General features: G+C 47.6%; 1 protein-coding gene across 1 annotated transcript in view; it reads right to left on the bottom strand.

Moving 5' to 3' along the window:
• The window catches only part of ctc1 (CTS telomere maintenance complex component 1), a 55312-nt gene extending 40232 nt beyond the window's left edge, over window positions 1-15080 (bottom strand). Inside the window, 10 exon segments of the mRNA XM_064940880.1 lie at window positions 3540-3882; window positions 5418-5565; window positions 6188-6531; window positions 6641-7186; window positions 7188-7547; window positions 9867-9996; window positions 10244-10476; window positions 10563-10803; window positions 14456-14625; window positions 14749-15080. Coding sequence (XP_064796952.1) covers window positions 3540-3882; window positions 5418-5565; window positions 6188-6531; window positions 6641-7186; window positions 7188-7547; window positions 9867-9996; window positions 10244-10476; window positions 10563-10803; window positions 14456-14625; window positions 14749-14778 — 2545 coding nt within the window. The 5' untranslated portion in view covers window positions 14779-15080.
• Window positions 15081-15088: the final 8 nt, after the last annotated feature.

Raw genomic sequence — 15088 nt, forward strand, 5'->3', positions numbered from 1 at the left:
GACGTATGTGTCAGGGTCTACAGACAATCACGGATTACAAAGGTAAAACCAGCTACATCACGGACACCGACGTCTTGCTCCCGGACAAGCTAAAGAACTTCTTCGGCAGCTTTGAGGATAACACAGTGCCACCGACGTGGCCCGTTAACAAGGACTGTGGTCTCTCGTTATCCCTAGACCCACTTCAATTAGCTTACTGCCCCAATAGGTCTATAGATGAGGCAATAGCACTGCACACTGCCCTATCCCATCTGGACAAGAGGAATACTTATGTAAGAATGCTGTGCATTGACTATAGCTCAGGCTTCAACACCATAGTCCAAGCTCATCAACTCCAAGCTTATCCCTGGGTCTGAACCCCGCCTTGTGCAATTGGGACTTGGACTTCCTGATGGGAGGGACCCCACAAGGGTGTGTGCTCAGCCCCCTCCTGTACTCATTGTCCACCCATGATTGTGTGGCCACGCACGCCTCCAACTCAATTATCAAGTTTGCAGATGACACTACAGTGGTAGGCTTGATTACCAACAACGACGAGACGGCCTACAGGGAGGAGGTGAGGGCGAAGGAGTGCAAAGGAAAATAACCTCTAAATCAACATCAACCAAAACGAAGGAGCTGATCGTGGACTTCAGGAAACAGCAGAGGGAACACCCCCCTATCCACATCGATGGAACAGTAGTGGAGAGGGTAGTAAGTTTTAAGTTCCTCGGCATACACATCACAGACAAACTGAATTGGTCCACTCACAGACAGCATCGTGAAGAAGGCGCAGCATCGCCTCTTCAACCTCAGGAGGCTGAAGAAATTCGGCTTGTCACCAAAAACACTCACAAACATCTACAGATGCACAATCGAGAGCATCCTGGCGGGCTGTATCACTGCCTGGTAGGGCAACTGCTCCGCCCACAACCGTAAGGCTCTCCAGAGGGTAGTGAGGTCTGCACAACGCATCACCGGGGGCAAACTACCTATTGCCTGGTACGGCAATAGACCTCACTGGCCACTTTAATAATGGAACACTAGTCACTCTCAACCCTGCACCTTAGAGGCTGCTGCCCCATACACATGGAATCACTGGCCACTTTAATAATGGAACATTAGTCACTTTAATCATGTTTAAATAATGTTTACATAGTCTGGACACATCCACTCATTCAAAGGTTTTTCTTTATTTTTTACTATTTTCTACATTGTAGAATAATAGTGAAGACATCAAAACTATGAAATAACACATATGGAATCATGTAGTAACACACTGAGAACAAGCCACCCAAATAGAAACCCTTTGCCTTGATGACAGCTTTGCACACTCTTGGCATTCTCTCAACCAGCTTCATGAGGTAGTCACCTGGAATACATTTCAACTAACAGGTGTGCCTTGTTTAAAATTAATTTGTGGAATTTATTTCCTTCCTAATGCATTTGAGCCAATCAGTTGTGTTGTATGTGGTATACAGATGATAACCCTATTTGTGAAAAGACCAAGTCCATATTATGGCAAGATCAAATAAGTAAAGAAAAATGACAGCCCATCATTACTTTAAGACATGAAGGTCAGTCAATACAGAGGTTGATGTCTTCACTATTATTCTACAATGTAGAAAATAGTGAAAATAAAGAAAAACTATAGAATGAGGAGGAGTCCAGACTTTTGACTGGTACTGGTACTGTATATACTGTATTCTATTCTACTGTATTCTATTCTACTGTATTCTATTCTACTGTATTCTATTCTACTGTATTTTAGCCAAAGCCACGCTGACATTGCTTGATCTAATATTTACATTACGTTCAAAAATTTGGGGTCACTGAGAAATGTCCTTGTTTTCCATGAAAACATAGATGCAATGAGTTGCAAAATGAATAGGAAATATAGTCAAGATGTTGACAAGGTTAAATAAATAATAATTTTTAATTGAAATAATAATTGTTTCCTTCAAACTTTGTTTTCGTCAAAGAATCCTCCATTTGCAGCAATTACAGCCTTGCAGACCTTTGGCGTTCTAGTTGTCAATTTGTTGAGGTGATCTGAAGAGATTTCACCCCACGCTTCCTGAAGCTCCTCCCACCAGTTGGATTGGCTTGATGGGCACTTCTTATGTATCATACGGTCAAGCTCCTCCCACAACAGCTCAATAGGGTTGGGATCTGGTGACTGTGCTGGCTACTCCACTATAGACAGAATACCAGCTGACTGCTGGCTCCCTAAATAGTTACCATACAGCCAAGCTGCTCCCACAACAGCTCAATAGGTTGTAGGAGGAAGTTGGCTCATAATTAAGCGGTGTCCACAGGATATGGCATTGTGTTGCAAAATGGAGTGATATCCCTCCTTCTTCAAGATCCCTTTGACCCGGTACAAATCTCCCACTTTACCAGCTCAAAGCCCCCCAGACCATCACATCGCCTCCACCAGGCTACAGGCTACGGTTCACTCCTCCAGCATCTTTTCATTTTTCTGCGTCTTGTCACTAGGTCCCCCTGTGTGGTTCTCGGATTTTTGCTCACCGTTCTTGTGATCATTTTGACCCCACGGGGTGAGATCTTGCGTGGAGCCTCAGATTGAGGGAGATTATCAGTGGTCTTGTATGTCTTCCATTTCCTAATAATTGCTCCCACAGTTGATTTCTTCAAACCAAGCTGCTTACCTATTGCAGATTCAGTCTTCCCAGCCTGGTGCAGGTCTACAATTTTGTTTCTGGTGTCCTTTGACAGCTCTTTGGTCTTGGCCATAGTGGAGTTTGGAGTGTGACTGTTTGAAGTTGTGGACAGGTGTCTTTTATACTGATAACAAGTTCAAACAGGTGCCATTAACACAGGTAACGAGTGGAGGACAGAGGAGCCTCTTAAAGAATAAATTACAGGTCTGTGAGAGCCAGAAATCTTGCTTGTTTGTCGGTGAACAAATACTTATTTTCCACCATAATTTGCAAACAAATTCATTAAAAATCCTACAATGTGATTTCTCATTTTTCTCATTTTGTCTGTCATAGTTGAAGTGTACCTATGATGAAAATTACAGGCCTCTCTCATGTTTTTAAGTGGGAGAACTTGCACACTTGGTGGCTGAATACATACTTTTTGCCCCACCGTGTATGAGGTCCCACTGTTGGTAGATATTCCATTACAAATCAGCCGTTTCCAGCTACAATAGTCATTTACAACATTAACAATGTCTACACTGTATTTCTGATCAATTTGATGTTTTTTTAAATGGACGGAAAAAAAATAGATTTTCTTTTAAAAACAAGGACATTTCTAAGTGACCCCAAACCTTTAAATGGTTGTGGATAGAGAGATAGAACAGAGAGATAGAGGGAGAACATATATAATATAAATATATATATAATAATATATTTATATATATTTCTTAATTCCATTCTTTCACTTTTAGATGTGTGTTTTGTTGTGAATTGAAAACTACTGCACTGTTGGAACACAAGAATTTAGCTACACCCGTTATAACATCTGCTAAATATGTGTATGTGACAAATAACATTTGATTATGAACACACACACACACACACACACCTCACCTATCCAAGCAGTGTTGTTGGCAGCTCTCTGACCACCCGAGCCATCATCGCCAGTCTCCACGGCAACACAGGTCACGGCGCCGGTCTGGTCTCTCAGGCGGAGTGTGTGTGTTCCAGGGAGCTCCAACACTCCGACCAGCAGTAGGGGTCGGGGCTGACTGTCCTGCCCCAGAGAGAGGCCTACGGACCAGGCTATAGATGGGTTCAGCTCAGCCTGAGTCAGGGAACTACCACAGGCTGGGAGGAGAGAGGAGAGAGACAGAGACGACCAGCACTCTTTCTCCATCACACACACACAGTCTGACACCGACACGTACTCACACACTGGAGAACTCACAGAGTACTGGGAGAGGGAGGGTGGGAGGGAGGGAGGGAGGGAGGGAGGGAGGGTGGGAGGGAGGGAGGGAGGGAGGGAGGGAGGGAGGGAGAGGGAGAGGGAGAGGGAGAGGGAGAGGGAGAGGGAGAGGGAGAGAGAGAGAGAGAGAGAGAGAAACAACTTTAGCACACAGGGGGACAAACACCTGCCTGGAGGTGACATCATTCCCTCCCCCATATGCCCCCCTAGGCACAACTATGACAACATAACCAACAAAAACGGGTCACAACTCCTGCAGCTCTGTCGCACGCTGGGTCTGTACATAGTCAAAGGTAGGCTTCGAGGGGACTCCTACGGTAGGTCCACCTATAGCTCTGTCGCACGCTGGGTATGTACATAGTCAAAGGTAGGCTTCGAGGAGACTCCTACGGTAGGTCCACCTATAGCTCATCTCTTGGCAGTAGTACTGTAGACCACTTTATCACTGACCTCAACCCAGAGTCTCTCAGAGCATTCACATTCAGCCCACTGACACCCCTATCAGACCACAGCAAAATCACAGTCTACTTAAACAGAGCAATACTCAATCATGAGACATCAAAACATTTCACTGGAATAGTGAAGATGAAAACTTGGCAGTAGAAAACCTAAACAGGATATTTGACCTCTCTTCCCTGTCAAACCTAAACAGTTCAAGTAGACAACCTAAGAAAATGAACAACAATGACAAATGGTTTGATGAAGAATGCAAAATCCTAAGAAAGAAATTGAGAAACATGTCCAACCAAAAACATAGAGACCCAGAAAACCTGAGTCCACGCCTTCACTATGGTGAATCACTAAAACAAAACACAAATACACTACGGAAAACCTGAGTCCACGCCTTCACTATGGTGAATCACTAAAACAAAACACAAATACACTACGGAAAACCTGAGTCCACGCCTTCACTATGGTGAATCACTAAAACAATACAGAAATACACTACGGAAAAAGAAGGAACAGCATGTCAGAAATCAGCTCAATATAACTGAAGAATCCATAGAATCTAACCACCTCTGGGAAAATGTGGACTCACAAAACAAATATCAACATGAAGAGTTATCTATCCGAAACAGGGATAAATGGATAAACCACTTAGCTCTGGCATTCTCCCCAATATTTGGAACCGAGGACTGATCACCCCAATCCACAAAAGTAGAGACATATTTGACCCCAATAATTATTGTGGGATATGCGTCAACAGCAACCTTGGGAAAATCCTCTGTATTATCAATAACAGCAGACTCGTACAGTGAGAGAGAGACAGAGAGAGAGAAACAGAGAGAGCGAGACAGAGAGAGAGAGACAGAGAGAGAGACAGAGAGAAACTGAGAGAGAGAAACAGAGAGAGAGAGACAGAGAGAGAGACAGACAGAGAGACAGACAGGGAGACAGAGACAGAGAGAGACAGAGAGAGAGACATAGAGAGAGACATAGAGAGAGACATAGAGAGAGACATAGAGAGAGACATAGAGAGATATGAGTCAACAATATGATTTGAAACAGTTAAGTGTTTGTACCTCAGTGAGGGGACAGTGGTGTGGCTCCTGTAGCATCTCTCTGTAGATGTCTCTCCTCCCTCCTCCCTTCTCTGACGTTACCACACACTCAAACAGCCTCCTAGCCACCACATACACGCACTCCTCTTTCACCCAGCGAGGGACCAGTCTGAGAGAGAGAAGAGAGGTTAAATCACACCAGTCTCCTACCAGTCTCCTCCCAGTCTCCTCCCAGTCTCCTCCCAGTCTCCTACCAGTCTCCTACCAGTCTCCTACCTGTCTCCTACCTGTCTCCTACCTGTCTCCTACCTGTATCCTACCTGTATCCTACCAGTCTCCTACCTGTCTCCTACCTGTCTCCTACCTGTCTCCTACCAGTCTCCTACCAGTCTCCTACCAGTCTCCTACCTGTCTCCTACCTGTCTCCTACCAGTCTCCTACCAGTCTCCTACCAGTCTCCTACCTGTCTCCTACCTGTCTCCTACCAGTCTCCTACCAGTCTCCTACCTGTCTCCTACCAGTCTCCTACCAGTCTCCTACCAGTCTCCTACCAGTCTCCTACCAGTCTCCTACCTGTCTCCTACCTGTCTCCTCCCAGTCTCCTACCAGTCTCCTCCCAGTCTCCTACCAGTCTCCTACCAGTCTCCTACCTGTATCCTACCAGTCTCCTACCAGTCTCCTACCAGTCTCCTACCTGTCTCCTACCTGTCTCCTACCTGTCTCCTACCTGTATCCTACCAGTCTCCTACCTGTCTCCTACCTGTCTTTACCAGTCTTTACCAGTCTCCTACCTGTCTCTTAGAGCTCTGCAGCAGTGACAGAGCCACAGGTACTGAGACACGCCCAGATTCCTCTCCAGCAGTAGCCACGACAGCGGGGCGTCGCCAGGGCGGTCGACCTCTGACCCCAGGCGGCTGAAGGAAGTGACACGTAGACTGGAGTGTAGACACACGCAGAGCATGCAGGGATGGAAGTGGGGAGAGGGGCGGTACAAGAAATGGACATCATGGAGTTCTATCTCCGCCCCCGGACGCAGGCCACGCCTCTGCAGTGGCTGATAGGCCAAACACAGGCCCACCTTCCCGTCAATCACATAGAGCCCCGCTGCCGCACTCAGGACACTGGTCAGCACACCCTATCAGGGAGAAGGGGAGGGCTCAGGATGGAAACCTTGACATCCAGGTGTATAGATGTATAGATGTTAACCTATAATACTCAGAGATAAACGAACAAACAAAAATCACCTTGTAGCTGATAGTCTTGGAGAGTTTGGGCCTCAGGATGGGAGAGGGGTCTGGGTCTGGTCCAGCGCCCCGTCTCTCTGGGAGAGGACACCCAGTACTACTGCAGTCAGACAGCGGTGGATCTAACCCCACAGGGTCTGGTCCAGCGCCCCGTCTCTCTGGGAGAGGACACCCAGTACTACTGCAGTCAGACAGCGGTGGATCTAACCCCACAGGGTCTGGTCCAGCGCCCCGTCTCTCTGGGAGAGGACACCCAGTACTACTGCAGTCAGACAGCGGTGGATCTAACCCCACAGGGTCTGGTCCAGCGCCCCGTCTCTCTGGGAGAGGACACCCAGTACTACTGCAGTCAGACAGCGGTGGATCTAACCCCACAGGGTCTGGTCCAGCGCCCCGTCTCTCTGGGAGAGGACACCCAGTACTACAGCAGTCAGACAGCGGTGGATCTAACCCCACAGGGTCTGGTCCAGCGCCCCGTCTCTCTGGGAGAGGACACCCAGTACTACAGCAGTCAGACAGCGGTGGATCTAACCCCACAGGGTCTGGTCCAGCGCCCCGTCTCTGGGAGAGGACACCCAGTACTACAGCAGTCAGACAGCGGTGGATCTAACCCCACAGGGTCTGGTCCAGCGCCCCGTCTCTCTGGGAGAGGACACCCAGTACTACAGCAGTCAGACAGCTGTGGATCTAACCCCACAGGGTCTGGGTCTGGGGTGTGCTTGTCCAATGTGGGTGGATCAGACAGGTCCTGGATCAGTGTGTCAGGAAGCAAAGTGAGAGAAGACTGACTCGTTGCACACAGAACCCTGTTCCCAGACCAGCCCTGCAGTGTACACACACGCAGCCCCGACACACACACACTCCGTCCCACACACACACACTGCTGCCACCACAGACAGCACGGCTCCTAAAGAAGAGAGAGACAGAGTGATGGTTAAAATGATACGTTACCCATACACCCCCTCTCTCCTCACTGTGACCAGTAATGGTAGTGTCTCAATCTCTCGTCACTGTGACCAGTAATGGTAGTGTCTCTCTCTCTCTCCTCACTGTGACCAGTAATGGTAGTGTCTCTCTCTCTCTCTCCTCACTGTGACCAGTAATGGTAGTGTCTCTCTCTCCTCACTGTGACCAGTAATGGTAGTGTCTCTCTCTCCTCACTGTGACCAGTAATGGTAGTGTCTCTCTCTCTCCTCACTGTGACCAGTAATGGTAGTGTCTCTCTCTCCTCACTGTGACCAGTAATGGTAGTGTCTCTCTCTCTCTCTCTCTCCTCACTGTGACCAGTAATGGTAGTGTCTCTCTCTCTCTCTCCTCACTGTGACCAGTAATGGTAGTGTCTCTCTCTCTCTCTCCTCACTGTGACCAGTAATGGTAGTGTCTCTCTCTCTCTCTCCTCACTGTGACCAGTAATGGTAGTGTCTCTCTCTCTCTCTCCTCACTGTGACCAGTAATGGTAGTGTCTCTCTCTCTCTCCTCACTGTGACCAGTAATGGTAGTGTCTCTCTCTCTCCTCACTGTGACCAGTAATGGTAGTGTCTCTCTCTCTCTCTCCTCACTGTGACCAGTAATGGTAGTGTCGCTCTCTCTCTCCTCACTGTGACCAGTAATGGTAGTGTCTCTCTCTCTCTCTCTCTCTCCTCACTGTGACCAGTAATGGTAGTGTCTCTCTCTCTCTCTCTCTCTCTCTCTCCTCACTGTGACCAGTAATGGTAGTGTCTCTCTCTCTCTCTCCTCACTGTGACCAGTAATGGTAGTGTCTCTCTCTCCTCACTGTGACCAGTAATGGTAGTGTCTCTCTCTCTCTCTCTCTCTCTCTCTCTCTCTCTCTCTCCTCACTGTGACCAGTAATGGTAGTGTCGCTCTCTCTCTCCTCACTGTGACCAGTAATGGTAGTGTCTCTCTCTCCTCACTGTGACCAGTAATGGTAGTGTCTCTCTCTCTCCTCACTGTGACCAGTAATGGTAGTGTCGCTCTCTCTCCTCACTGTGACCAGTAATGGTAGTGTCGCTCTCTCTCTCTCTCTCTCCTCACTGTGACCAGTAATGGTAGTGTCGCTCTCTCTCTCCTCACTGTGACCAGTAATGGTAGTGTCGCTCTCTCTCTCTCTCTCTCCTCACTGTGACCAGTAATGGTAGTGTCTCTCTCTCTCTCCTCACTGTGACCAGTAATGGTAGTGTCTCTCTCTCCTCACTGTGACCAGTAATGGTAGTGTCTCTCTCTCTCCTCACTGTGACCAGTAATGGTAGTGTCTCTCTCTCTCTCCTCACTGTGACCAGTAATGGTAGTGTCTCTCTCTCCTCACTGTGACCAGTAATGGTAGTGTCTCTCTCTCCTCACTGTGACCAGTAATGGTAGTGTCGCTCTCTCTCTCCTCACTGTGACCAGTAATGGTAGTGTCTCTCTCTCTCCTCACTGTGACCAGTAATGGTAGTGTCTCTCTCTCTCCTCACTGTGACCAGTAATGGTAGTGTCTCTCTCTCTCTCTCTCCTCACTGTGACCAGTAATGGTAGTGTCTCTCTCTCTCTCCTCACTGTGACCAGTAATGGTAGTGTCTCTCTCTCTCCTCAATGTGACCAGTAATGGTAGTGTCTCTCTCTCTCCTCAATGTGACCAGTAATGGTAGTGTCTCTCTCTCTCTCTCTCTCCTCACTGTGACCAGTAATGGTAGTGTCTCTCTCTCTCTCCTCACTGTGACCAGTAATGGTAGTGTCTCTCTCTCTCTCTCCTCACTGTGACCAGTAATGGTAGTGTCTCTCTCTCTCCTCAATGTGACCAGTAATGGTAGTGTCTCTCTCTCTCTCTCTCCTCACTGTGACCAGTAATGGTAGTGTCTCTCTCTCTCTCCTCACTGTGACCAGTAATGGTAGTGTCTCTCTCTCTCTCACTCTCTCTTTCTCTCTCTCCTCACCGTGACCAGTAATGGTAGTGTCTCTCTCTCTCTCTCCTCACTGTGACCAGTAATGGTAGTCTCTCTCTCTCTCTCTCTCTCTCTCTCTCTCTCTCTCTCTCTCCCTCCTCACTGTGACCAGTAATGGTAGTCTCTCTCTCTCTCTCTCTCTCTCTCTCTCTCTCTCTCCTCACCGTGACCAGTAATGGTAGTGTCTCTCTCTCCCTCCTCACTGTGACCAGTAATGGTAGTGTCTCTCTCTCTCTCTCTCTCTCTCTCTCTCTCTCCTCACCGTGACCAGTAATGGTAGTGTCTCTCTCTCTCTCTCTCCTCACCGTGACCAGTAATGGTAGTGTGTGTCGTCCCTCTCTCAGACGGAGACAGAAGAGGGACTTCCCTGCGATGTTCAGGAGAGGGTAGACTCCAGAAACCTCCCCATAAACCTTCACACGAAGGCCTCGCACCCTGCACACACATAGTTACACACACACACACACACATTACATTACATTTAAGTCATTTAGCAGACGCTCTTATCCAGAGCGACTTACAAATTGGTGAATTCACACACACACAGTTACACACACAGTTATACACACACACACACACACACACAGTTACACACACACACACACAGTTACACACACAGTTATACACACACACACACACACAGTTACACAATTCTCCATACATGTATGCCAGAAACCCTGACCTGTGCTGTATGAGTTCTGCAGCTTCTCTGACCCCCACAGCTCTCTTCAGGTTGACCCCTGCAGGGTTAAAGGTTATCTCAGGGTCAGAGGTCAGGGGTAGGGGACAGCCAACCAGCTCCAGGTAGCCCCTCTCCTCCACTTCCTGGTCCTTCCCCAGTGCAGGCTGGGGGATGTAATTCCAGCAGGGGAAGAGAACTGGCAGGCCCAGCCAGAGAGGGGAGGGGCTCAGTAGCTAACCAATCAGAGAAAGAACGACAGGAGTGAATTCAAGGCTGTCTTGTCTTCTCTTACACACATACATCAGACAGACAATCTCACCTCACAGTGCACGGTCCCGGTGGCGTCCCTCACACGCCACGCTCCGTCACGTGACCTCTCTGGGTCACACCCATCACTGAGACAGCCTATCAGCAACAGGCTGGCACGCGGCAAAGCCTTGTGATTGGGCAGAGCCTGCTCCGCCTCCCGGACCCATTCTCTGTGCTGAGCGGTGCTCCAGGTCAGGTTGCTACAGCAGGGTGTGCGTTGCCAGGTAACCAGCTCAGCTACGGAGATGAGCCTAACAACAAGAGGAGGTTAAGGTTAGGAGTGGTGTTGATGGTTTCTAAACCTCCCCAATGACAGGAGATGGCTTAGCAGTCAGACGTCTTTGTCTTGTCCCATGTGTATATATCATTTTCTTCGCATTCTTTTTAATATTTTTCCTAAACCTCAACTTCAAAATATTCTCCTGCAACCCGCCTCACCCAATGTGGTGTGGATCTGTTTGTTTCCCCCTAAAGTATTTCTATTTACCTCCGAACTGGAATACCTCAACTGAAGCTAGCTAGCTAACTAGCTACTAGCTACCTGCTATCAGTCAGCTAACCACTGCTAGCGGTCATCAGCTAACCTTTAGCTCGGAAAGCTCTCGCCAGTTCGTACAACACGTTTCAAACCAGAGCATCCCGGACCTATTTTTCTGTCCATATCCCCGGATTCCTACCGCAAACTATGAACCTTTTCATTTGGATCATCACAGCTAGCTAACAGCAACCCGGGTTGACTACTCCTGGCTAACGTTTCCGTCCCGGAGCTAGCACCAACTAGCCTGGGGCTAGCCCATGCTAGAACCATCTCCCGGCTCACTCCTGGGCTACAATATCCGGACCCCTTCTACTGCCGGTACAGGGCACGGAACCCCGCCGATCCTCTACGACTGGAATAACGACATAATCTGCCCGAGGATTCCAACAGGCGCGATGCCCGCTGAAGGCCCATTCTGCTAACCTGCTAGGCCTGCTAGCTACCTAGAGCTACTTGGAACCCTACTAATTCCACGACTGGTCTATCGACATCACCGCACGAAGAGGCAAAAACAGACTTACCCCCATCGCGACGTACCCCAAAGGATAACTTGCCTGCCACGGTCCGCTAACTGCTTGCTTGCCCTGGTCTGCAAACTGCTAGGTTGTTTAGCCCCTACCTGCTAACTGCTAGCTCCTGCAAACTGCTTGCTTGCCAGCCCTGGTCTGCAAACTGATAAGTTGTTTAGCCCCTACCTACTAACTGCTAGCTCCTGCAAACTGCTAGGTTGTTTAGCCCCTACCTACTAACTGCTAGTTCCTGCAAACTGCTTGCTTGCCAGCCCTGGTCTGCAAACTGCTAGGTTGTTTAGCCCCTACCTACTAACTGCTAGCTCCTGCAAACTGCTTGCTTGCCAGCCCTGGTCTGCAAACTGCTAGGTTGTTTAGCCCCTACCTACTAACTGCTAGCTCCTGCAAACTGCTTGCTTGCCAGCCCTGGTCTGCAAACTGCTAGGTTGTTTAGCCCCTACCTACTAACTGCTAGCTCCTGTAAACTGCTTGCTTGCCAGCCCTGGTCTGCAAACTGATAAGTTGTTTAGCCCCTACCAACTAACTGTTAGCATTGGCCTGCTAACTGTTTGAATCGCCTTGTCCCCAGTCAGCCCAACCACTCACTGGACCCACATGCCTCTCTCTAATATCAATATGCCTCGTCCATTACTGTCCTGGTAACTGATCACCGTCTTATTTCACTGTAGAGCCTCTAGCCCTGCTCAATATGCCTTAACCAACCATGTTGTTCCACCTCCTACATATGCGATGACATCACATGGTTTAAACATCTCTAGAGACTATCTCTCTCTCTTCATTACTCAATGCCTAGGTTTACCTCCAATGTACTCACATCCTAATTTACCTTTGTCTGTACATTATGCCTTGAATCTATGCTATCGTGCCCAGAAACATGCTCCTTTTACTCTCTGTTCCGAAGGTGCTAGACGGCCAGTTCGTATAGTCTTTAGCCGTACCCTTATCCTACTTCTCCTCTGTTCCTCTGGTGATGTTGAGGGCTGCAGTGGAGCAGGTTGAGAGCTTCAAGTTCCTTGGTGTCCACATCAGGGAAGAGGGCACGACAAAACCTATTCCCCCTCAGGAGACTAAAAATATTTGGGTCCTCAAACGGTTCCTCGGCTGCACCATCGAGAGCATCCTGACTGGTTGCATTATTGCCTGATATGGCAACTGCTCGGCCTCCGACCGTAAGGTGCTACAGAGGGTAGTGCGTACTGCCCAGTACATCACCGGGGCCAAGCTTCCTGCCACCCAGGATCTCGAGCTGTTTTGCAAGGAGGAATGGGAAAAAAATTCAGTCTTTCGATGTGCAAAACTGATAGAGACATACCCCAAGCGACTTACAGCTGTTATCGCAGCAAAAGGTGGCGCTACAAAGTATTAACTTAAGGGGGCTGAATAATTTTGCACGCCCAATTTTTCAGTTTTTGATTTGTTAAAAAAGTTTGAAATCTCCAATAAATGTTGTTCCACTTCATGATTGTGTCCCACTTGTTGTTGATTCTTCACAAAAAAATACAGTTTTATATCTTTATGTTTGAAGCCTGAAATGTGGCAACAGGTCGCAAAGTTCAAGGAGGTCGAATACTTTGGCAAGACACAGTATACCTGTTGTATTCAGCATTTCACTGTAAGATCTACTACACCTGTTGTATTCAGCATTTCACTGTAAGGTCTACTACACCTGTTGTATTCAGCATTTCACTGTAAGGTCTACTACACCTGTTGTATTCAGCATTTCACTGTAAGGTCTACTACACCTGTTGTATTCAGCATTTCACTGTAAGGTCTACTACACCTGTTGTATTCAGCATTTCACTGTAAGGTCTACTACACCTGTTGTATTCAGCATTTCACTGTAAGGTCTACCTATACCTGTTGTATTCAGCATTTCACAGTAAGGTCTACTACACCTGTTGTATTCAGCATTTCACAGTGAGATCTACTACACCTGTTGTATTCAGCATTTCACTGTAAGGTCTACTACACCTGTTGTATTCAGCATTTCACTGTGAGGTCTACTACACCTGTTGTATTCAGCATTTCACTGTAAGGTCTACCTATACCTGTTGTATTCAGCATTTCACAGTAAGGTCTACTACACCTGTTGTATTCAGCATTTCACAGTGAGATCTACTACACCTGTTGTATTCAGCATTTCACTGTAAGGTCTACTACACCTGTTGTATTCAGCATTTCACAGTAAGGTCTACTACACCTGGTGTATTCAGCATTTCACTGTGAGGTCTACTACACCTGTTGTATTCAGCATTTCACTGTAAGGTCTACCTATACCTGTTGTATTCAGCATTTCACTGTAATGTCTACTACACCTGTTGTATTCAGCATTTCACTGTGAGGTCTACTACACCTGTTGTATTCAGCATTTCACTGTAAGGTCTACCTATACCTGTTGTATTCAGCATTTCACTGTGAGGTCTACCTATACCGGTTGTATTCAGCATTTCACTGTAAGGTCTACTACACCTGTTGTATTCAGCATTTCACTGTAAGGTCTACTACACCTGTTGTATTCAGCATTTCACTGTAAGGTCTACAACACCTGTTGTATTCAGCATTTCACTGTAAGGTCGACCTATACCGGTTGTATTCTGCGCATGTGACTAATACAATTTGATTTGCCTTAGACGGACCCTAAACTAAAGGACTCCAACCAGCTCTGATCCTGGTGACAAACCGAGTAAGCAGACTTTAGTTCAAGCCCAGCACTAACACACTAATCAACTGGATCATTAATACCCCTTGGTTAATGTAATCAGTTGTGCTTGTGCAAGGCTGGAGCTAAAACGTGCACATTTACGCCAGAGCCGGTAAACAACATCAACTGGTCACCTGTAACTGAGCGGCAGAGACCGGGCAGACGAGGAGCCCACCGCCCCTTCCACTCTCCGTATCATGGCTAGCGAGAGCTGTTCCGGGGAAACACTACCGGTGGTTGGACCGAGAACCGGGAACAGATTGTCCCTCACGAACACGAATAGCTCCTGCAGCCACTCCCGTTCCTATAAGAAAGGAGATATGAACGAAAGGTGTGGTGAATGAGTAAAAATACTGTATTTTGTTTAAATGTAGCTAGCTAACTATTGTAAAAAAATACATAAACGAAAGTAGACAACGTAACTTACCACGTCACTCCTCTCACTGAAGTTATCCATAAACGATTCCATTCTAGGTTCGTTTCGTTGATGCTGTTCTGAATCGCTTAATATCTTCACCTTAACTACAAGTCACGTAACTATTAAACTCTTTGAATTATGGTCAGATCTGATCGGACAGACATTAATGCTACCGTTGTCAACCAGTTAGTAATAAACTATCACAGACACGCACACAAAAAAACCTTCAAATCATCTGAATAACAATAACAGTAGAACTACGGCGTCCCCATTACGTTCATAACGCACGAAATCTGCCGCCCAGCAAACAGCGCTCGGTCAACGGGAGTTCTTCCGGACCAAATTCGGG

This window comes from Oncorhynchus masou, chromosome 27, assembly GCF_036934945.1.
Source record: "Oncorhynchus masou masou isolate Uvic2021 chromosome 27, UVic_Omas_1.1, whole genome shotgun sequence".
Classification (NCBI taxonomy): Eukaryota; Metazoa; Chordata; class Actinopteri; order Salmoniformes; family Salmonidae; genus Oncorhynchus; species Oncorhynchus masou.